This window comes from Lingula anatina, chromosome 1, assembly GCF_051362555.1.
Source record: "Lingula anatina isolate TDL-2025a chromosome 1, LinAna3.0, whole genome shotgun sequence".
NCBI classification, from domain to species: domain Eukaryota; kingdom Metazoa; phylum Brachiopoda; class Lingulata; order Lingulida; family Lingulidae; genus Lingula; species Lingula anatina.
The window spans coordinates 45,418,637-45,441,200 of NC_141767.1; the positions used below are offsets into that span (position 1 = coordinate 45,418,637).

General features: G+C 33.9%; 3 protein-coding genes across 3 annotated transcripts; 1 reads left to right on the top strand and 2 right to left on the bottom strand.

Moving 5' to 3' along the window:
* Positions 1 to 771: 771 nt before the first annotated feature.
* LOC106170960 (ubiquitin domain-containing protein 1-like) lies at positions 772 to 5,259 on the bottom strand. The gene is made up of 3 exons (XM_013551032.2): positions 5,069 to 5,259; positions 4,188 to 4,424; positions 772 to 3,783 (listed from the first exon to the last, which is right to left on the bottom strand). Exons 1-3 carry the CDS (start codon positions 5,145 to 5,147, stop codon positions 3,392 to 3,394), a joined length of 708 nt encoding a protein of 235 aa, XP_013406486.1. The 5' UTR covers positions 5,148 to 5,259; the 3' UTR covers positions 772 to 3,391.
* A 110-nt stretch (positions 5,260 to 5,369) lies between these two features.
* LOC106176232 (MMS19 nucleotide excision repair protein homolog) lies at positions 5,370 to 16,468 on the top strand. The gene is made up of 26 exons (XM_013558527.2): positions 5,370 to 5,536; positions 5,915 to 5,963; positions 6,181 to 6,284; positions 6,759 to 6,844; positions 7,005 to 7,149; positions 7,433 to 7,558; positions 7,803 to 7,864; positions 8,145 to 8,306; positions 8,583 to 8,660; positions 9,034 to 9,123; positions 9,335 to 9,383; positions 9,596 to 9,750; positions 10,083 to 10,158; positions 10,455 to 10,662; positions 10,983 to 11,080; positions 11,381 to 11,521; positions 11,783 to 12,029; positions 12,354 to 12,459; positions 12,683 to 12,754; positions 13,326 to 13,452; positions 13,673 to 13,839; positions 14,108 to 14,294; positions 14,540 to 14,622; positions 14,870 to 15,037; positions 15,347 to 15,507; positions 15,871 to 16,468. The coding sequence occupies exons 1-26, from the start codon at positions 5,455 to 5,457 to the stop codon at positions 15,896 to 15,898; spliced, it is 3,057 nt and encodes a 1,018-aa protein (XP_013413981.2). The 5' UTR covers positions 5,370 to 5,454; the 3' UTR covers positions 15,899 to 16,468.
* On the bottom strand, positions 16,288 to 22,520 carry LOC106176233 (uncharacterized). Its single transcript, XM_013558528.2, has 6 exons — positions 22,303 to 22,520; positions 20,840 to 22,029; positions 18,227 to 18,347; positions 17,815 to 17,913; positions 17,325 to 17,493; positions 16,288 to 16,987 (listed from the first exon to the last, which is right to left on the bottom strand). The coding sequence occupies exons 2-6, from the start codon at positions 21,971 to 21,973 to the stop codon at positions 16,894 to 16,896; spliced, it is 1,617 nt and encodes a 538-aa protein (XP_013413982.2). The 5' UTR covers positions 21,974 to 22,029; positions 22,303 to 22,520; the 3' UTR covers positions 16,288 to 16,893.
* Positions 22,521 to 22,564: the final 44 nt, after the last annotated feature.

Consider the following 22,564-nt stretch of genomic DNA (forward strand, 5'->3'; position numbering starts at 1 on the left):
TTATGTAACATGGACATTCTGAAAATGTAACTACAATTTGGCATGAGGCCCATGGAAGTCCCACATTGAAAATGTTAATGTGTGAAAAAGGAAAATTTCACAAAGAACTGCATTGCTTTCAGAAAAGAATCCAATCAGACTGGTTTTCCAAATCAAACTGCATTTTGATAATAGGAATCTTTTCAGTAAGTTTGAAAATCATAAGTAACATGGATTTCCTTCATTTGTCGTTACTGCAGCAGTGCCCAAAGTAGGGCTTTCTTCAATTTTGATGCAATATTACATAATGTTTAATAGTTTAATGACCATCAATTTTTAATACTAAAATAAAAGTATCATGGATATTCAGAAATGCTAGGAGCAAAGGTCGTCAAGCCTAACAGCATAAGTTTTGGAAAAATGGTCCAAACAGGCTGATTTTTGAACTTGGCGTGTATTTTAAGAATATTCATCACTTCTGCAAGTTTGACGATAGGTCAAATTGTTTTCCAGTTAGTGTGTTGTTACTGAAAGCAGGGGCAGATTCAGAGATATTTTGTGACAGTCTTCCAAATTATCTTCATTGATCCATACTCCATTTTTGACTGTACTTCCCACAGTAAAAATTAGTTACCTGTCAATGTAACCTTGAAAATCTGACCATCTTCTGGAAGACCGAGAAGACAGCCTCAATCCCTCCCAAGAAAGTGCACAGTGATGATGGCAGCGAAGACAGTTCCAGGTGATGGCTATATGTACAGACACAATATGTCTACTTAAAAAAAACCTATGCCAGTTCATAATTGCTTTATTTAAAATTTCAAGATTATATTTACATTACATACATACATTTAGATCAACTTTCTTTTATATGTCCTTATGGGCCATCAGTTCTCTCTTGGGCCTGCTATTTGACCACAAGACAGCAAGTTCTACTTTTATCTAATTATCTTACATACATGAGAAAATTGCCAGTACTGTGATTGTTCAAAGCAGTATGTTTATAAACAATTCAATGACTTGCAAAGTCTTTTTGAAGACATTAATACCTTGTAGTAATAATCACAGGGTTATAAAAGGATGAAATTGTACGAACCTATTTTTTTTGTTTCTGCCTTCAACTGGGGCTGTTTCAAAGTATTTGTGCTATTATATTGATAAAATTTCAGATTTTTTTCTATTTTAAAAGAGAAAGAAAATATCCCAACTTCTAATATAGCATTATTATGCTGTGAAAATTTCATGATTTTCTGAGTATAATCAGCAGGTGTTAGAGGTACCTTCAACCTAAACACAAAAAAATTACTCACTGTTTTCCTTTTTGAAAATCAGAAAAAGAAAGTTAAGATATGCGATATTATTGATCATCACTCATCTCAAATACTAACATTAAATAAATGTTGGCAGTATTTTTTCTCTCACAACCAGTTAATTCACATCCTCATGTTTCAGAGCATACCACAAGCTCATTTGATCCATGACTAAACTTGATAAAATAAGTCACTATTAACACAGATCACTAAACTATAAATATATATATATATATAACACTAAAATGTTGACATAAAATAATCCAAATGCTGAAACATGAAAGGTATACAGAATCACCAACCATTAAAAACATGAATTGATCCACAATATAGGTGATACATTTGCCATACTTCATGCAGAAGCTTCTGCTTTAAACATAATATACAGCTTCGGGTAATTTGACTTTCTCTATTCTGACACACCAAAAGATGCATATTATGTTCAATATAATTACTTTGACTTGAAGCTGACAACCATCCTTTATTAACCAACATGCTATGCATTAATTTCCCCTTTTTCTGTGGCAGCTTAAAGACATGCACTAGACAAAGCCAATCTGTTATCTGATAAAGTTATTTAAAAAGGCACCTTCCTGTGTTATCTAACAATTCTGGAAACTGTTCTGATTCTGTGACAAACTATCAGGAAGGGGAATTTATCACTGGATATCTATTATGTGATGATTAATCTGTCAACTGACTGATGTTGTATTATATTCCATATCCCATACTAGCAGATATGCTAGTCATGACTGAGTTTTTACAATAATGAACAAATGCAAGTCCATCTGTGACATTAAATTAGTCAAAATAATTCCAATGACTTGAAAATGTACATAAATGGATTAAAGTTAATATTGTCCACTTACTAAATACCTTCAAGGATTGCTTTATTTTTATTTCTGATATGTAAATGATAATATGTTTACATTGCATGACAGCAAAAACATCCAAGTCATCTTGCCTTGGTGTCATACCACATTTTAAAGGACCCAATGCTGAACAATATTAACAGAAAACACAATTTAAGATTTCAAACAAATGGGACCTTGACAAGGGTAATCTTTTTAGTTAGCAGGCAAGACGACTCACCAACAGATATCTTTACAATTTTTAAATGATTGAAAAATCCATATGAAGATCTCAATCACTGAACTAAAGGCATTTTATAAACTAAAGAGTGGTGCCTTTTGACTTAGGATCAATTGACATATAAAGCTATAAAAGAACTATAATGAGAAATGAGTTTGTCTACTTGATATCTTCCTTGAAGCATTAAAGGAACTGTATACCAAATCCAGGAGAAAAATACAGATATTTTCCTGGGTTGCTCAATTATATTCTACTGTCAAGTTCAAAACTAACAAGTATTCCTAAATCATGTTCTGCCAATTTTATGGTCACTTGGCACAAATCAGTAAATTTTGAGCTGGGGTAGGTATTAAATTACTTAAAAGGGATGTCACATTAATAAGAATATGACCCGGATATCCAAAAAAGAGGGGGAAAATTGAAAAGACAAAAATCCTGTACATTGTCCCTTAAATTTTGAGCAAGTAAAGATATGCAAGCTTGGCTTTGTTCAACAATCACAGCACTGATCTGTCCACATAAAATGGGGGAAACAAATTAAAATGCTAATGCAGACAAGTAGGGTTGCAACTGTTACACATATTGCCTTTGTAATTAATTTTAGGGGAAAATAAATGTTGCCGAGATTAAAACATTAAAATAACATCCAGTTTACCAGAAACTGTGTGCTATCTCACCAATCCTGTATATTCCATGGATGCAGATATGTAGCATTACACACACTATATACCATGTAAGTAAATCAACATGCTTGTACTTAAATATATCCAATTACACAAAATAATCTGTTACATTTTTTACTAGGGCAACAGAATAAATATCTGTAGTTCCGTTGATTTTTGTGGGTGCAATAATGAGGGTTCTTGCAATGTGTCTTTAAAGCACCAGCTTTTATTTTATCCTGTAGTCAATGTAGAATTTCCTTTATTACATAATATCATATAATGTTTTGGTAGCTGCTCTTCCTCTGTAAATAATGTGAAATAGGATAGTGCAATTCTATGTATCATTTAACTGTCTACTGGAGTATGTGGGTGGGATCCAGAAACAATCACTTGCACAACAAATCCCTTGGGAATTTTACAATCTTCTATCTTCATTTTATCACTAAGTAAGCGACCAGAAAAGAACCATCTTTGCCGAGATGGGTCAATGCCTTCCTCTGTTTGGATTTTCCTTTTCACTTTCAACACAGTGTCTGTTGTACGTACTGAGAGCTTTAGGTCTTTCCCAGTGGAGAGCCTAAGTTTCACTAAGGTCTCTGGTCCTGTTGAGACAGACTCGGAGTCTGTGGCTGTGTCACTCTCGCTCACTTCTTCTATGAGATTTGTTGGAGAGCTCAAAACATATACTGGGAGCTGATACCGATTTCCTAGCTCATCATAACAATCCATTAATGTCCCTGGAAAACATTAAGGAAAACATTTCAAATTGTAACTTAAAACACTTGATCACACGAGGAAAAATATCATCACCTACATTTTCCTCCAGATTCTTTTGTGTGTTGGCAGGTCTAGGACAGGGACAGGATGGAGTGGCACAGATACACCCCCCTCCCTCAAAACATTCTATGTTGTTTTTTATTTTACATACAAACAGTTCAGGATAATTCAGATGAATTGAGGTGACTCTTAAAAGGTAAATCATATTATCACAATTAATATAATCATTTCTCCCTTCAGTGTCCAATATTTAGGCCCTGTGGATTTAATTCAATCCTACCTAGCTTAAATATGGGACGCTAAGTAAATCTAAAACAACTCTTTTTCTCATGTGCAACAACAAATATGCCATGCTGAAACTCACCATTAGGGAGAGAAATGCTGGCTCCATCCACAATAGCTTGTGCCAAAGTATGATCTCCAGTCTCTAATGCATAGGCAGCAGCTTTCAGTGCATCCCAAATCTCTTTACGGCCTTCAAATGCTGGAGCAGTGTCCCAGAACTCATCTCTCTTACTTCGTAACTGGCCCTCTGTCAAAGGAATGTCACTTTTCCATTTTTGTTTATCAGACTTGAGAGGCTGATTGCGCCCGACTGACACTGAAAAAATAAGGTGACACTTATTAAGTCAAACAATTCATTGCTATTACACATTTTGGCAAAAAGATATAATATTAAAACATGATGATAATAAATTAGAAATAATAATAATGGTGATAATGGTAATAAAAATAATCATAATTAATACAAATAAATAAAGAAATGTTTCCTTTTCAGTGAACAAGACAGCACAAATGAACTGATGTTTGCAAATGTTGGAAGTTACAGTGTTGCTGTTTATGTAGGAGAAACAATACATGCGATATTTCAAGCTTGAGCTTGCTTCAAAAATATATACATATATTTAAAAATGGTACTAAGCAGAGTGCTTAGTTATACATACAAGGAAATTTATCTGTCAAGTGATTTAAATGATGTAATCAATTCAGAAACGCTGTGACCGAGATAATTAAATTATGATTAAGTTTGCAATGGATCTACTGCCGCACAGAATCGGTCTTGATATAGATGTTTAAGGCATTTACAAGCTTCATCAATGAATACGTTGTACTATTCATTTAATATTTTATGCCTGCATCTGATTAATACTTGTAAGTGATTGCTAGCTTCAGGCGCCGCACAACAGTCAACACTTGACTTGTCACCATCGTAAACAAACAAAAAACATTATGTGAAATAATTACCCGTGTTTGGTCCACCGCTACTCTCTGGATCACCTGTGCTTCCTGAGCCACCACGAGAGGTACCCATGCACCCACCCATTACCGAGGGGCTACAAGGAAGTACCCAACTAAAAACAAATTCGGGATTCCTTCTTTTTCCTTAGATGGGAAAATGACGTCAGGAGATTAAAAAAGGTCCGCATAGATACCGCTTACTGAATCATGATTGGTTAATATGCATTGAAGTGTAAGAAAAATAATGTATTTACATAATAAAGTCACGTTATTTTAACTTTGAAACTAATAGTCTTCATATTCTTGAACCATAATCTGGATATGGACAAATTTGCAGTACCTCATCAAATTTAATTAATTTCGAGTTGCATCTGGTGCAGACTTGCAAGAACATGGCAGCGCCCATGTGGATCAACGCGCTGGAGGTGTATGTCAATGGACATCAAGCTACAGGTGTTGACACCATTTCAAAAGGTTTGACTACATCAAATTTGCATGATACTGTTTTTCAACCGTTCCTTTTTAAATAGGAACAGAAAAATGTGAATCTTAATACCATTAAAAACCCTTATATTGTCTTTTTAAAATTGATGATTGGAATGTTTATGTAATTATGCACACATTACCTACTTTCTATATTTCAGTGCAGCCAGTTTAACGCACTTGGTTTTGAGCATTCTTGGTTTGTATTATGTAGTGCCCGTTCATCTTCTTATTGTTTATTGCTGCTTGCTTTGCCATTTGATCAATGAAAGAATATGTAAAGGTTGTACATCAAATTTGAATGGTGCTTCCTTTGCTATTTGATTGGTGAAAGAACATGTAAACCACACAAAACTTTGAATGTTTCAGGTATTATTGGGAAAGAAATACAGCTAGTTGAACTAATAGAAAAGCTCGGGTAAGTTTTTCCTCTTAAGATATTATGTCAGAAAATATTCAGTATCTGCATGGAAAAAATGGTGAGAAAAAGAGCAATGCAAAAAAGATACCAGTTCCTTTAAGAGTAGTTTGACTTATATTGGCATTCAAATGGTACGTGTAGATGAAACAAATGTATATACTAAACATAACAGCTTGCGTTTGTTATTCAACAAAGTTTCAATCTGTTTGTCAAGTCCTCACTTAACCAGTGCTGACACAGCTGTAAGATGTAGAGGAACACGACTATTGGGAGAGGTTCTGCACAGGTTGCCAAAAGATTTCCTTACAATAAAGGAAGGTAAAACAAAAGAGATGATTCAAGAAAATATGTTATTTTTATTACCACATTTTAAAATAGTCATTTTTCCACTAAAATTCTATTGAAAGAAAAAGAAAGAGTCAAAGCTTTTGATGATTACATTTGAAAATCATCTTTACTCTCTTTAACTTAATGTGCACAAGGGGATGAGACAAAAGGAGATGTGGAATACCGTTTTAAAGATAATGTTGATGATGTTTATATCATCAACTTAAGAAATATGTTAGTCTAGAAAAACACTATAAATTAAATTTAATATTTATCCAAAGGCAAAGTATTTCACCTGCAGTTTCACTCTCTGTTCTTCAAAAAAGTTTGTCGCTGATTTCTTAAATTTATCAGCGTAAATGATGTTTTAACAAACTTCTAGTTATTAGCCTCACAAGCAAAGCTTTAAGTTATATTTAGCATCTGGATTTTGCAGGATTATGATACTGTGATTGTTCATTTCAGTGGAGCTGTTGGTAAACTTCTTCAGTGATAGATTAAAGGATCATCATTCAGTGACTCCACATGTGCTGTTTGGTTTACTTGCTATGGTATGTATCAAAACAGTAAATCTTCCCAAGTATATAAATGCAGTTTCAATTTTAATTGTGATAGAGTACTGTAGCAGCCATGCAGAAATTCCAAGCAATACACATTAACTTAACTTTTTAGATTTTTTTCTTTAAGGCATTAAACTGTTTTCTATTTTAGTCCACTTTCACCCACCTGCCACCTGGTAGTGGACAACAGATGGTGAAGGAAGTATCCAAAGAAGTGCATGTACAGTCTTTGGCTCAAGCAGACCGGCGATCTGCATACAGTATACTAATAAATTTACTTCATACTAAGATGGAGGGTGAGTATAATGGGTAGTAAATAAAACACTGCCCCAATGCTCTTGTGTGCATAGCAACCGTAAAATGAATGTTTGTGATAATTGTTCTGTAATTGTCCTATCGTATTGTGTGTATTTGCTAACCATGCAGTTGGCTCCATCTGTAGCAAGTCTATTACCAAATTGAATATCTTTCATTAAAAGAATGTTCATTTGCAGTTTTTTGCAATATTTTTGTAGTATTTAGTGTTATTTGACCATTGCTGAAATTTTATGTTATGCTTTTTGAATACCTTCAATACAGAACTTAAACCAATGGGAGCAGACTTTGTATATAGCTTCATCCAAACAATGGATGGTGAACGAGACCCACGAAATTTGGTCCTTGCCTTCAATATTGTTCCTGTAATAGTGCAGAACTTTCCTATAGGTAAGTGCCTTTTTAGTTAAAAAAGTTAAAAGTGGCCTTTTCCAACTTTTTAAAAATTTTTCCTTCATTTTAAATAGAACCAAGTAAAAACAGAAATGAAACTATATTGCTGAACTTATGATAACTGAAATAACAGATTTTGATTTGTTTAACATTATTATTTTTATTAAAAACATGTCGCACATATGTTGCTTATTGGTGACTAACAGATTTATGTTTGATATATGGTATTTTCCAATTAAAGGAATGTTTGCAGAGGAGTTATTTGAAGTCACTTCCTGTTATTTTCCCATTGATTTTACTCCGGTAAGTGATCTATTACTTAGGTCTTCTGTTGTGTGAGTTTGGTCTGTTTTACATATTTTTGACAGAGTTATATACATAAGCAGTTTCCTTCCTGTTTCATCCAGTGTCATGTAACATTACATTCATAAACTTAACAAAATATTATGTTATATTTACAGATCTTGACATGAACCACTTTCACGACTCTCAATAAAATTGAATGAAAATCGTACATTGTTTGCAAAAACTCTCTGTTAAAAATAGCTTAGCTTGTACTTTTTTCTTTAACTTTTGTATCTAGCCTCCAAATGACCCCCATGGAGTTACCAAGGATGAATTGGTGTTGGGTTTACAAAGGTGCATGGCAGCCACTCCTCTGTTTGCCCAGTATTGTCTGCCTTTGCTCATTGAGAAGATGACTTCTGATGTACAGAGTGCAAAGAAGGATGCTTTTCACACATTAGTAAGTTGGTTATGGTCATCAGTGAACAATATTTGTTGCATCTGTCTTGTGTACTTGTAAAGCAGTATTTTGCACCTTGTGTGTGTGATAATTTTGAGTGTAACTTTGTCTAAACTACTGTTCAGATTCAATCAAGTATACACGTAGTGACAAAGTTTACTTAAACAACATTTTAAAACAACAGAAATGCTTTAATATACTGTACGTTAATTCTTCAAAGGCTACTGAAACATGCATTTTGTATCTGATATAATTACAAATTCATTTTTATTGCAGGCAAAATGTACAGAAACGTATGCTGCCAAAGATTTCCAAGAATTCCTAAGTTCTCTTTTTATGTGTATGAAGAGAGAGGTATGACATTGAATTTGACTTACAATATACTTCTTTAATTTATGCCAGTGATCAGAAATTATACTGTTGCAGAATTGTAGTATCTATGGACACATGTGAAAGTGCATTTGTGTGTGCATGTCATACATTAAAAGAGACCACAATTTATGATTATTTGATTACTTTAGCAATCATAGCTAAAATAATTTTCGTACACTTACCAATGTTAAAGATAGCTAGTCTGCTGTATGCTCATCACAAGTCAGTGTCTCCTATGGCTAAGCAAAGGTATTATAATAATTGTTATGAAACATATTATATACATTGCATTGAATGTTTGCACTGCATTATAATTGTTTTGTGATACTTAAAATGCATTCATCTCTACTTGAAGGTGCTGTCAGGTGTCAGTGAAATGGTGGAAGGTGCTGCACTGAGTGCTCTTACAGCTGTGGTATCAGTTCTCTCTACTGGTGTCCAGCAGGTCAGTAACACACACCTCTATAGTAAAAAACAGTGTTTTAAATCTTTTAATCTGCATGTGTAGAAGCCATAAACTGTATTTTCATTTAGTCACTGGTTCACTGAACATTTTGAAATATGGAATATCCATCCCCTGTTATACCATTTATGTTTTGAAAGGTTCTAATAACTTGACTGCACAAGGTGAACACTTACTGGTTTTGTTCTTTCAGAAAAACTCAGAAACATTACTAGATGGGTTTTTGAAGGACATCATCAAAGGTAAGAACAGTAAAATGTGGAAATATGTACTTATTATCATTTTAAAAACACCACTTCTAATATCTTTGCTCTGTTTATTAAATACTGCAAACCATTCACTAATTTGTTTTTATAACTAAATTGTTGCTTTAATAAAGAAGGATTTTACAATGTTAGACATGCTAATTAAAATATATGAAATTGGGATATAATGTTATGTTGTATTGTGTTAGACTGTAGACACCACCTGACACAGCCAGAGCTGAAGTTAATGTACCCGAGTGGGAAACTACTCCAGGCAGCTGCAGCAGGGTCAGACCAGGCTTGCTGTATTATACTGAGGGAGATCATACCTTTATTACTGGAACAATTTCATAAACATACTCAGGTCAGATCATCAAAATGAAAGCACTTCATATTTTTTTCTTTTTAAGTTTGGATAAGTTGTCCTTTTGTCTGAAACTGTTTTTAAGTCTATAAATTACAAATATTATAGATCAATGTAGAATTTAGTCATTTCTTTTATCAGAACCCAGGTGCTGCATTTTACATATTAAGAATACCTTTGTAGAAATATTCAGAGAATTTTTTTCATTTATCTTGGTTTGAATGTAATTTTGGACTTGATGTTTCTCTCTCAACAATTGTTTTCTAACAAGTTTACAAGTTTAGAGAATAATGAACATTTTTTAATCTTAAAATAAACATAAAATTTTATAGGTGCTGAATCGGAGGTCTGTACTCGATGTGCTGCTGGGTTTTATCAAGATTTCCAAGAGGTTTAATGGCTCAGATGGTAGTAGATTGCTTTTATTATGATTTCACTTTTTCATTACATGAGAAATGAGAATAGGGAAATGGTGATATTTGATATATTGATCTTAATTGTATGCCGTTGTTTACATTTTTATTTTAAAATGTGCAAATTTGATTGGAAAAGATATTTCATAAAGCAGGTTTGCTTTGCCATATGATATAAACAACTAATAATTGTGCTAAAATTGTTAATAAAAATGTTGACATATTTGGACAATTATTATGAGTGTTGATCTATATAGGAAGTTATTTATTATCTAATCTGTTATGTTTCAGAGAAAAATCCTGTTGCTGAGTACAAAGATGCCATAATGACAGTGCTGTTTTCCTTATTGAGTGAAACAAATTTTCTGTTACGTTGTGCTGGGTTGACTGGCATTGTGGGGATGTTGACCTTGACTGGGGTCACATCTGAGGAGGAGCAATGTCTGGCAGCAGAACACATGTTGAAGCTTGTGCTAGAGGATACAGATTCATCTGTTAGGTTAGTGACACACTCATAAAAATGCACCTGCATTTAACATGTAAAGCAGGTTATAGAGTGTTTTTTTTTTGTTGTTGTTGACAAATTTCCTATGATGATATTAAGCAAGGACAAATGCACTGATATAAACATTTTATGTATACGTTTATACTGCAGTTCAAAAATATATGTATGCAGAAAATAGACATGGGTAATTTTATATTTAAAAAGGTCAGAAAAAGCCATCTTAAATTGATTATAATTTTATGAATTAGAAAACAAACTGTTTTTGGTATTGATTCTAAAAGGGATTATTGATGCCTCTTTAATTTGCTTTACAGAACAGAAGCCACTACAGCCTTAACATTTATGAGCTCAGAATTGACATGGATAGCCTGTAAAATTGTATTACCTAAATTAGTTGAATATCTAAAAACAGGTGAGTTTTGCTCTCAAAATTGTTCTTTCAGAATGTCTTGAAACAAACAAGGGAGATATATTTTTCTCATTTGAATTAAAAAAATTCTGAAGAAAGCTTTAAAATTGAGAAAAGTGAAGTGATTTGAAATATTTTCATTAACATATTCCTAATGAGCAAAAAAGTTTACACAAATGTATTGAATGATTTTAAAATCTACCATTTATGTCAGTGCTCTTTTGCACTTTTTGATTTTCACACCACACATGACTTTAAGTACACACTGGATCAGTTATTCCATTAAATTTTGCTTTTCAAAAGATTTCATGGAAACAGACCAGAGCAGTCCTCATTTGTCAAGTGGATATTTACTCAATACCCTGGCTGCCATATCAGTACATAAGGACATAATACAAGAAACAGTACCCATCTTGTATCAGCAACTGGAGGATTTGACAAACAGTAATTTTTTTTTCATTTTCATTTAATTTGGCTTTTTTAGTTATTATAATAAATAATAAGGATTTTGTAACTGCTGATAAATTTCATTCATATTAATGGCAGTTTATAATGATTATTCCGTATCTTGCAATACACAGATTATTGAAATTTCATTGCAAAATGGATATCTTTTGAAGAAATGTAGGATTTTATTCGCAAGCAATAGCAACATTTTGTCCATTTTTTTTGTAAGAGTAATCTTTGATTAAATGTTTTTTTCAGGACCAGAGACTGATTACTCTGAGGCTGAATTATGCTTGAACTGCATTGCAAACATTGTGCAAGCTTCTGTCCAGGAAAAAGAAAATTTAGACTTTTTTTATGAACACCTGTTACAAAAGCTGCTGAAGTTATCACTGCAAAGTTTTATTAATTATTTAAGCAGGACTGAACATGTTCTTTGGAAACAGGACATTTTACTGAAATTATGCAGTGTCATCAGAACTATATGTCAGCATTTATCACAGAGGTAGGATTTGGGGATATTGGTTTCGATGAATTTATAAGCATTCAATTTTATTGTTGCTTTAGAGCCTGAGAGATGTTTTTATGATAATGATGTCTGTCATAAAGTCTGACATGTTAAAAATAATTGCATACTGATGTTGTAGTCTTGTTGTAGCTTAAGATGAAATATTGCTGTGCTCATTCTAAACAGATTTAAATGTAGTTGATAGAACTGGATCTGAATTGGTGTATGTGGTTATTATGAAAGCATTTAAGTTAATAATGTAGATACACTTTCAGATATGCATAAAGAAAGACTTGCACAACTTATGCTTTTATTCACTAGGCAGGGAGAGGAGATGGTTAAAAATGTACTTGCAGTATATGTTGAAGGGCAGTCCCATTTGTGGTTAGGTGGAGCAGAGGCTGAGGGAGCATTTAAACCATTACAGGTACCTCTTCTTTCACATGTAGTCTGAATGCTAAGTACACAATTAAAGTATGGCAAACATTTTCAAGTATATTAAAAGGCAATTTTTGAGAAATTACTGAATCTTCCTGTCAGATTTTCTTACTGTATGCCAGATTTTGTTATCATCTTCTTTGATCATCAGATATTTGTAAATACAAGTTAGTATGTTTAATTCACATTTGACACAAAATTATATTTTGTAGACTTCATCACCTTGGCAACAGACCCAGGCACTGCATGTCTTTTTAGCAGTTATATGTGCACTTCATCAAAATGTAAGTTTGGGTAAAATTCAAGTAACTATTCTGACTTATTGCAACTAAGTTTTTAACTTGCTTTTTTGTATGGCTGATTTAAATTGAGTTCCTTTTTTCTTTCTGTTGGAAGGAGGTTGAACTCCCAAGATGGAAGTTCATTGATAACCCTGACATTTTCTCATTCACACATTGTGCTGAAAATAATAAGTGAATCCAGTAACTAAATATCTGGGCTTTCTTTATCCCAAATATGCCCATGAAATATAACAGTGCTGAGCTTACTTATGCCCCGATTTTATTGTGCATCGGAAGGTTCACCAATTCAGAGCACAAGCAAGCTCCACCCCTGGTCTATATTTTATGGGCACATTTAGGAAAAGAGAGCAAAGGTATGTAGTAACTCAGTTCACATATTATTTATGTGTACTGTGTGTGAAAAAGACATACGGTACATACTCATTCATTTTGGGAGTTCAAACCTCTTGAATTGGTATCATAAAGATTTGAAAATGTTTGATATTGATAAAGGACTCCACTTAAGGATGTATTGTATACCTTTATATGTATACATGATGTTGTTTATTTCCAGGTTTTGGTTCCTTCTTTATACAGCCTATTGGATATGTTGGTTAATCTCACTCTACAGCTATCACATTCATTGTCTCAGCTGGGGACAGTGAAGTGTTTAGCAGGGCTCATCAACAAAGCTCCACAAGGTATCTCATTTTATATGCATTGGTATGTTTGGTATTTAATAGACCTTGAATATCTTTATAGGGATAATTTTACTGTTTAATAAATATCACTATTTTTTTCTTTTTATTATATTGTCATTTGTACATGAATTGACATGTCTACAAACAATAGGATAGAAATATATTGAATATTTGACATTTGAACAGTTGAAAATGTTTTTAGATGAACTTTTTATTACAGGCACAGAATTGGATTCTTATCTTGAATCTTTGAAGCAGAAGCTGGAGACTTTGCTGAATACAGGAGTTGAGAGTGGACAACACCAGGGAGCAGCACTTGTATGGCAGTGGGTCACCAAGGCACTGGTACTCAGAGGTCACCCCATTTCTGGAAAGTTTGTTGAAAAAGTAAATTTCTTCTTTTTTTCTTAATCACAAAAGCAAACTGAAATATTTCTGAACATTCATGTCTATTCTTTTTATAAAAAGGCAATCATGCATATTGTTATGGAATAACTTTGAAATGGTTAATATTCTATTTCGATAAGGCTTTTGTTCTGGACATCTGTGAAGAATATTACACATACAGGTGTGATTTAGATTAGATTTAGATTTAAAATATTCCAAGAACTTTTTACTTTTTTTTTTTTTTTTGAAAAATTAAGATCTCTTTCAGATGATGACCTTTTTTGAAAATTCTAACTTGAACAAGTTGGCAGCAGATGGGTTCTACATAGTTATGGCAGAGTTTGATGATGTGATGACAAAACACATGCACGCAATCATCAGACCACTTTACAAACAACGCTTCTTTCACCTTACATTACCTGGACTCATTCAAGGTTTTAATTCAACCATTGCAGGTAAGGACGTCATTTATTTAATTAGTTTATCTTAAAATGAATAATTGTAGTTTTTGTTAATCATTGTTCAATTAATTGTTGCAGTCAAAAATGTGTGGTTTTGAATTGCTATGGACAAATTAAGAAAAGTGTACATGGTTGAAAAATATTATGTGTAAGTCTAAACATGCAGATGAATTAGAATTTTGTAAATCCAAATCTAAAATTGACGTTGATTGACATTTTAATTGTCATTTTTATATCAGACAGAAAGCAGTTTTACCTAACAGCTTTGTCATACTTGCTGAGATTTGTCCCGAAGCAAGTCTTGCTGAGTGAATTACCCCCAGTAAGTAAGAAAAAAGTATTGTTAGTGTAAAGAGAAATTGATTGCTGATTAATGATGTACTCAGTTTTTATAAGTGTTTAAAAAAGTGTTAACTTTGCTTGTTCTTTAAATGTCACAACAACTCATCTGTAGACTGTATCAAAGTATGAATTTTGTATTCCTGAGTGAAAAACAAACTTATAATGTCAGGTTATTTCAGTCTGTAGAAATAAGTACCCATATGTTTTTGTCTGCCCTTTTCTTCTAGCTTGTCCCCCTCCTAGTCCAGTCCTTGTTGATAGAAGAGGTCAGTTTACAGCTGTCCACAATGACCACAATGTATGATCTGATGCATGATGCACCACTTATCTTGGGGGAATACTTAGATACTCTGATACCTAAGTTTCTGAAGCTCTCTAGATATGAGCCATCAATGGTAAGTTGATACACCTGGTACATTTTAAACATAATGGTGCACCTTAATATTAAGATATATAAATATATGTTTGAAAGTTTTATCTCCTAAGAATTTTTCTGGTTTACAGTTTCTGTCACTTATTGAAACTTGACAATCTCAGTTTGAAGGAAGAATATATTTGTGTGTGTGTGTTTTGAAATTTTTTGAGATATTAGACATACTGAAATTTTCAAACAAAGGTATCATTTTTTTGTCCAGTTCTGTTTCTCTTTGTACCAATATGTCAGTGTTCAACTCTGTTTAATGCAATAATTATTGTTATTCCAGAAAGTGCGTATCGCAGCCCTGCAGTGTCTAGGCATGATGACCACCCTGCCCCAGCACTTGACCACTCCACACCAGAAGACAGTGGTCAGAGAACTGGCGCACCCTTTGGACGACAAAAAGAGACTGGTGAGAAAGGAGGCAGCACAGGCAAGAGGAGAATGGTATGTGTTTTTATTGAACACGTATCTTTCATTGGGTCCATTCACGTTGTTCGATAGTGTGAGTTACTCATAAGTCTATTTATGATCCACAGCAACTCTGGTCTGAACATACTTGGTGAAAAGACTAGAATGAAATTTTAATAATCCTCTGAAGGACAGGACATTGGTGCCTTTAAAATGACCCCATTTGAAAATTTGTCATTAAACAAAATGTTTTTAAATTCTCATGAAAAGAAAAACTGTGGTCTGTTGCATTTGCACACACGTTTGTGTTATTAATCATTGTGATGAAGGATTATTAATTAAAATTTCTCTCAAAGCAATAAATTAAGGTATGAAATGATAAGTTTACTGACATTTTAGGTACCTTTTGGAAACCATGCAGAAGTAACTTACATCGAGTTCCAGAGAGGAAATTTTGATAAAAGCATCAGGAAAGTTGAACTACTTCAGTGTATGGACACTGAGACAGCATGGGAGAAAAGGCAAAATTTAATTGGTAACAGCCACCAGCAGTCTGTGCCTGGCACTGCAATTTGCAGAACAGAATTTCCAAATGCTGTGTCTTCAAAATATGTAACAGGCTCTGTTGTACACATCTGTGACAAGTGACATGCTGCATTTTTAGATTTTGTCTGAATTCTATGTAATGTTGTAATGTAATGTTGTCTCACTTTTCATTATTACTTCTTCATTTCTGAGTTTTGAGTAGAAAACATAAGTTAATATATGTTCCATAGAACATTTATCTCACATGATGCATCCATAACAAAAAATTAATTAAAGTGATGTAAAAATAAATCAAATGATTTTTAATACTGGATATTTAGCTGTCAGATTCAAATTAAATAAAAATCATGTATTATCATAATTTTAGAGACATATTTGTTAAATATATTCTGTAAGCACTATTATCTTCAAAGTAACAGTAAATATTTCAATAAAGCACCCATCACAAATAGTCACTGCATGATTCATTGTTCTTGTCTAATTCGTTCAGGCCATGATTTGTTTCATATAATATATATGTAAACATACAAATTAATATTTTACCATCAGGATTCACGAAGACCACTGCTGCACATAGTATTTTGACCCTGTAAATCAACATTATCACCATCATAATGATGATGTGTTCAAAACTGATCTCCCTAAATTTCTAGTCTAAAAAAGACCCTGTTCCATCTAGGTGGTGCCTGTTAAGATACAAAATATAACCCTGTAAATGTTTGGTTCCAGCAAACCACTTGACAATGGCAAACATATTTTTTATTTCAAAAACTTGCACCTTACAGAACCTGGATATCATTTTTGTTGAGTACTTTCTTTCAATAAAAGCGAGAAGTGTTTTGGTAGAAGCACATGTCAGCTCCTGTTGCTCATCAGTCACTGACTACTCAGTTCCATTTTTGATTGTGCGTCTGTGTCTTCTGTAATAGAGCAGTCATCTGGCTCAGAGACTGAATTTTCATGCTCACTTCTGAAATAGAAAATGTAAATAAAATATACTCCCAGTCGCCATTTCACTACGCAATAAAATCTTTTTAAAAAACGTTGCGAGAGCACTACAAGCTCATAATAAAATGGTAAATCAGATTTTACTGTCAAATTCTCCAAGTCAAATGTAATTGGTATGTGTGTGAGTATGTCCACGTGCTATTTCCTAATTTTTCACAGCAGACTGCGTTTACTTTTTGTGAAATCTTGTTTTATCTGTTAGAATAATTATAGCTGGTTGTTGACTTTTTGCAATTCCGAAATTCCTTTAAAAGTAGTCTTCAAACTGTTATATAAAAACAAGATGTGTATTTGTATACCTGTCTGTCTGGGTTGATAATTGGTCCACTGATTGCAGTATTATGTCTCTATGGTTAGCCTGCATGTGTCTCATAAGAGTGGCCTCTTTGGTAAACTTTTTCTTACAATGTCCACAAGTCAACATTTTATACTGCAGATGTACACTGCGTATATGCCGATTAAGGTCTCCTGAAAATGGAAATTAGGATTACCAAAATAAAACAACTGCAAAAATGGGAATCTTAGGTATCTTTATGATCACAATTGGAGTGATCACCGAAACAGAAGTCAAGGACTTCTGCCAGTCATTCTATTACCCTGAACTTGAATTATACAATAAGATCTTGAGCACATCAACGTGCAGAGCTAACAAATAAATGATTGTGAAATAGTGAACTCGCCTTCCCCTCAAAAATACTGGTAATTTTGACATGCCTTTAGACTTAACTGGCAATCTCTGAACAATATATATGGACAGTTGTATAACTGAACAATTGCTTGTACTTGTACCTGATTGGTAATAAGTCTTGCCACAATAAGTGCACTGGCAATGCTTCTCTCTCTTGTGAAAGCGTGTATGTACAACCAGGTCACTGCGTCTTATGTAGCCTGAAGTGTCAATACAATGTAAAAATTAAACAATAACACTTTTTCATAACAGAGGTATAATCTTGAGCATTTCTTGCAATTTGAATCCCAGACGTAGAATCCTCTTAGGGTTACCTTGGGGTTACATTTGAAATATTAACACTTCCTGAAATTAACAAAAGTTTTGAAATTAATATTTCAATCTGTAAAATTAAATTAGTCAATTTAAACCAAATTTCCTACAACTACCCATCCAAAAGATGAGAAGATGGCTCTTTGGCTAAAACCCTTTAGAACATGAAAAAATATTGTTTGGTGTATTCACAAAACAAACCTTTTCCACATATCTCACACTTGTATGGTTCCGTCTTATTATGGATATCTGTGTGTCTTATCAAGTCACAACGCTGCAGAAAAAAGCGGCCACACTCGTTGCACTTGAAACGACATTCTTCCTGAAAATCAAATTTGAAGAGTTAATAATACATTATTAGACTGTAAACTGGAATCAAAATTTCAAAATGAAGTGGAAAGAAAAATTTGTAAGAAAAAAACTGATATTCAATTGATATTTTTCAAATACTTTTTCAACTTTCATAATTTTTTCTAAAAAGATTTTTATTTCTAAGGTGCACACTTCATATGCTTGTATTTTTTCCTATCAAGACTATAAAATAAAAAATAACAAAAATTCCACTCAATTGCTTCAGACCAAGAAGTTATAATGAGAAGGAGTAGAAACAAGGGGTTTCCCTTCATCCTATCCTCGTAACGGGCTTAATCCTAATAATTACCCAGCTTGTGGTCTTAGGGAGAGCTTGTGCCTAATACATATTCAAAAGACCGTTCACGTGGGTTGCTTCAGCCAATTGGTATAAAGCCTCGCGAAGTCTCTAATAATCTCACAGAGAAAACATGGTGGGATTACAGAAAGGTGTAGAGAGAGATTTCAAGCCTGGACGCAACCATTTCGGGAAATAAAACTCAAATCATGCAAGATACACCTTCATTTGATCTAGAGCCGATCAGTTATACAAAAATTAGTTTCACATCAAGAATGTATGAGAACAATTTCACAAACCCACCTTCAACGCTAAAATTTGCACCTGTAGAAGTCTCATATTTATTTTAAATTATTTTTGTCGTGTAAAGGAAATTTACCTTCATCTAGGAATGACACATTCAATTCACAGCCGTGTACACAAAACAGTAGTACTTGCAATTTCCGTATGCCAGCTTCGTTTCTTTCTTTTTTGGCACATTATTGCTTATATACCAGGTAGAGCTTAAACAGGAAAATTGGGGAAATGAAAATAAGTTATTGCACTTAGTACGATTCTAAATAAAATTTCATTATTACATATTTTTGTTTATATCTTTGTCTATTACATGAGGCCAACTAATAGTAGACTGATAGTTTAAATTCATTAGAAGAAAAAATCAAAGAAATATTTTTATTGATTGATATTGCTTTATTTCAACATTCGAGCAACTTGTATAATATCTAAAACAAAGTACCAGCAATGAAAATATATCAATATTGTTACACCCAACAGTGATTAAAGCAATACAAAAATGGTTAGTTTTTATTTTGATGTGGTGATTATTTTATTTTAAACTTTAGACAATTAGCCAGTGAACACTAAATTCCCTTTTAAAACTCGGACCACTAAATTCCCTTTTAAAACTTGCACCTCTTGTGCACTATAGTTTAATATTAGTGGTGGTAAGAAAACAGAGCCTTGTGCCTCATCAAGTTGCTGCTGGAAACAATCATTTTGCCAGCAAAACTAAAGATCTTTCACCTGCATTCTCTTCAACCTGAAATGAGTAAGTGCGGAATTCATTACAAAATATAACTCTATATCCTAAACGAAACTCTGCAAACATCATATTGCAATAAAAAATTGAAAAAAAATTCCGAGAGTTCCCTGTCATCACATTTTGGACCCACCATTTTGAAAAAGTCCCATGAAAAGTTGTTTATTTGAAACGATGTTTTTCATCTAAAGGGTTGATTCTTTTAATACCAAAGTGATGTATTGTAATGATGCACGTCCTTAACTAACCAGAAAAACATAAATTATCTGCATACACCACGTTAAAATTACCAAAAATTGTCCCAAACTGTCACCCAACTGTCTCTAACCAATTTGGGGACCCGCCATTTTGAAAAAGTCGGATGAAAAGTTGTCTATTTGAAACGATGTTTTTCATCTAAAGGATTGACTCATTTAATATCACAATGATGTATTGTAATAGTGCACGTGCTTAACTAACCAGAAAAACATAAATTATATGCATACATCACGTTGAAATTACCAAAAATTGTCCCAAACTGTCACCCAACTGTCTCTTGTGACCCGCCATTTTGAAAAAGTCCGATGAAAAGTTGTCTATTTGAAACGATGTTTTTCATCTAAAGGATTGATTCATTTAATACCAAAGTGATGTATTGTAATGATGCACGTCCTTAACTAACCAGAAAAACATAAATTATGTGCATACATCACGCACTTAAGAAGAAAAAAGTCCTAAACATGGAGGTCCCGCTGAATCGGCCTCAGATCTTCGAGCTAACGCTGCTTTCTGCTCTGACAAATTTGACTGACAGCCACCGTATGAACATAAAACAATGCTCAAAGCAGATTATCAACTCTCACTCACCTTTATATCGCTCGACATGGCGTTTTTCTAAGTATAACTTCCAAATATTCGCATTAAACATGAATAAATCAAGACGTATACGCACTGGTTCAGCTTCTCCGTCTTGAGTCACGCGGAGGCGAGCGGAGGATTAGACCAGTTACGAGGATCGAATTTCAAAGGACGCCGCTTTGAAAAGAATGCTGCGATCTGATTGGACGAGAGAGATAATTGATGTCCCGTTTCTACTCCTTCTCATTATAACTTCTTGGTCAGACACAAGAAACACCCATTATCTAACCTTGGTATTAATAGAATGAATCATCCTATGCCTGTTCAGATTCCCAAGTAAAGTAAAAGAGGCACTACAGAGTTCACACTTAAATGGCTTCTTTGGCTCATAAACTATTTGACCCCCAGGATCTGGTGCTGCTGCTGGGCTGTCTGTTTGTTCCTGTAGCTGATCAACCGGATTGATATTAACACTTTGGACAGTCCCATCATCTTTCATAACCTGAAACAATATTGGTCCTGGGGGTGGGGGAAGAAGATGAGGGTCTGAGACCTGAACTAGCTCCTTTACATTTCCATCTGTTATATGATTTGCTTGATCAACTTGATGGGCAATGCTATCCTCCTCATTACTTTCTGACTTTGGTGCAATATTCCTAAGAACTACAGAATCAACTGGGACCAGCAATTTAGTGAGATTGGAGAAGTTCTGTTGTATGGAGGTGGTAGTGGTGGCTGTAGTGGGTGTTCCATCAGCATTGTGTTGCTCAGCACCAGGGTTGGTCACAACTACCACATTAGGTTGTGGTAAGGCATCATTCTCTGTGCTACTTTCACCATTGCTTTCACACAGATAAGTCCCCCACCTACGGGCTGTTGACATTGTACCATCATTATTGATTATGAACACTGTTTGCCTATTTGCATCATTCAGGGAATTGCTCTCAGTGGCAATGCCTGTAGTGGTCTCGCCTGAACTTCTACCAGGATTCACTATGACCACCTGTTTTGAGTGAGACTGTAATAGTGACTCCACAGTTTGATTAGGTTCATGTTGATAAGCACTGTTAGTAAACTGTATATGATCTTGCAAATCACTTGAGGCAGCAGCTGGTTGGGAGGAAAACTCTGTCAAGAGTTGAGCTGTCTGTAAAACCTCTGTGGGTACCTCAAAGTTGAGGTCTGTGGTGCCAAGGTCAGATAATACTGTCACTATTGAACTGTTACTAGTTGGTGTGATATTCTCTGCACTTGTGTGTAAAACATTAAGACCACTTTCTTCTGCTGGTGAATTTTTTTCTTCTATATGTGTGGAGGTCTGATCTCCAGGAATAGCTACACCTGTGGAATTACTTTCGTTTTGACGGTTGTGGTCATCTTTTTTTAGTGGGCTTTTCTTCTGCTGTAACGGTTGTTTTTCCATCTTAGGAAATGTACCACTATTTCACCATGTAATATCATGAGCAACAGAGAGGGAACCTGAAACAAAGGAAAGTTCGATAGAAGTATATAAAATTAACCTGAAAATGGAAAGTGAAACCTATTAATATTACAACATGCAGAAATATACATGTAGTTTTGCAATATTTTGCATGGGCATTGCCACCAATAACTTAGTGATTTGCAGGTAAAACCATGATATAAATCTCGTCAGTTTAGTACTAAGTAAACAATAAAGGGTTGATTTCTAGACAGAAGAAATCAAATTCTAATTCCCTGCGACAGTGACAGTAACATGTGAAATCTAATTACCTTCAAAGTTTTATATTTCGTGCCAACACGTAAACACGACTTCGCGGAATGCCTTTATGTCGGCCTTAACTGTCTACCTTGTATCCTTCCGCGAGTGACTTGAAGAAATGTTACTCTTCAACAATTTCTCAAATTGTTAGCAAATCAGATAATGTATAAAAATAAGGAATGAATCAGGTATTCTTCCAGCTATTTCTTAATCTTTCAATTACCAAAGGCTATCATACAAATGCACATCGAAAAATATTCTTCGGAGCTTTTT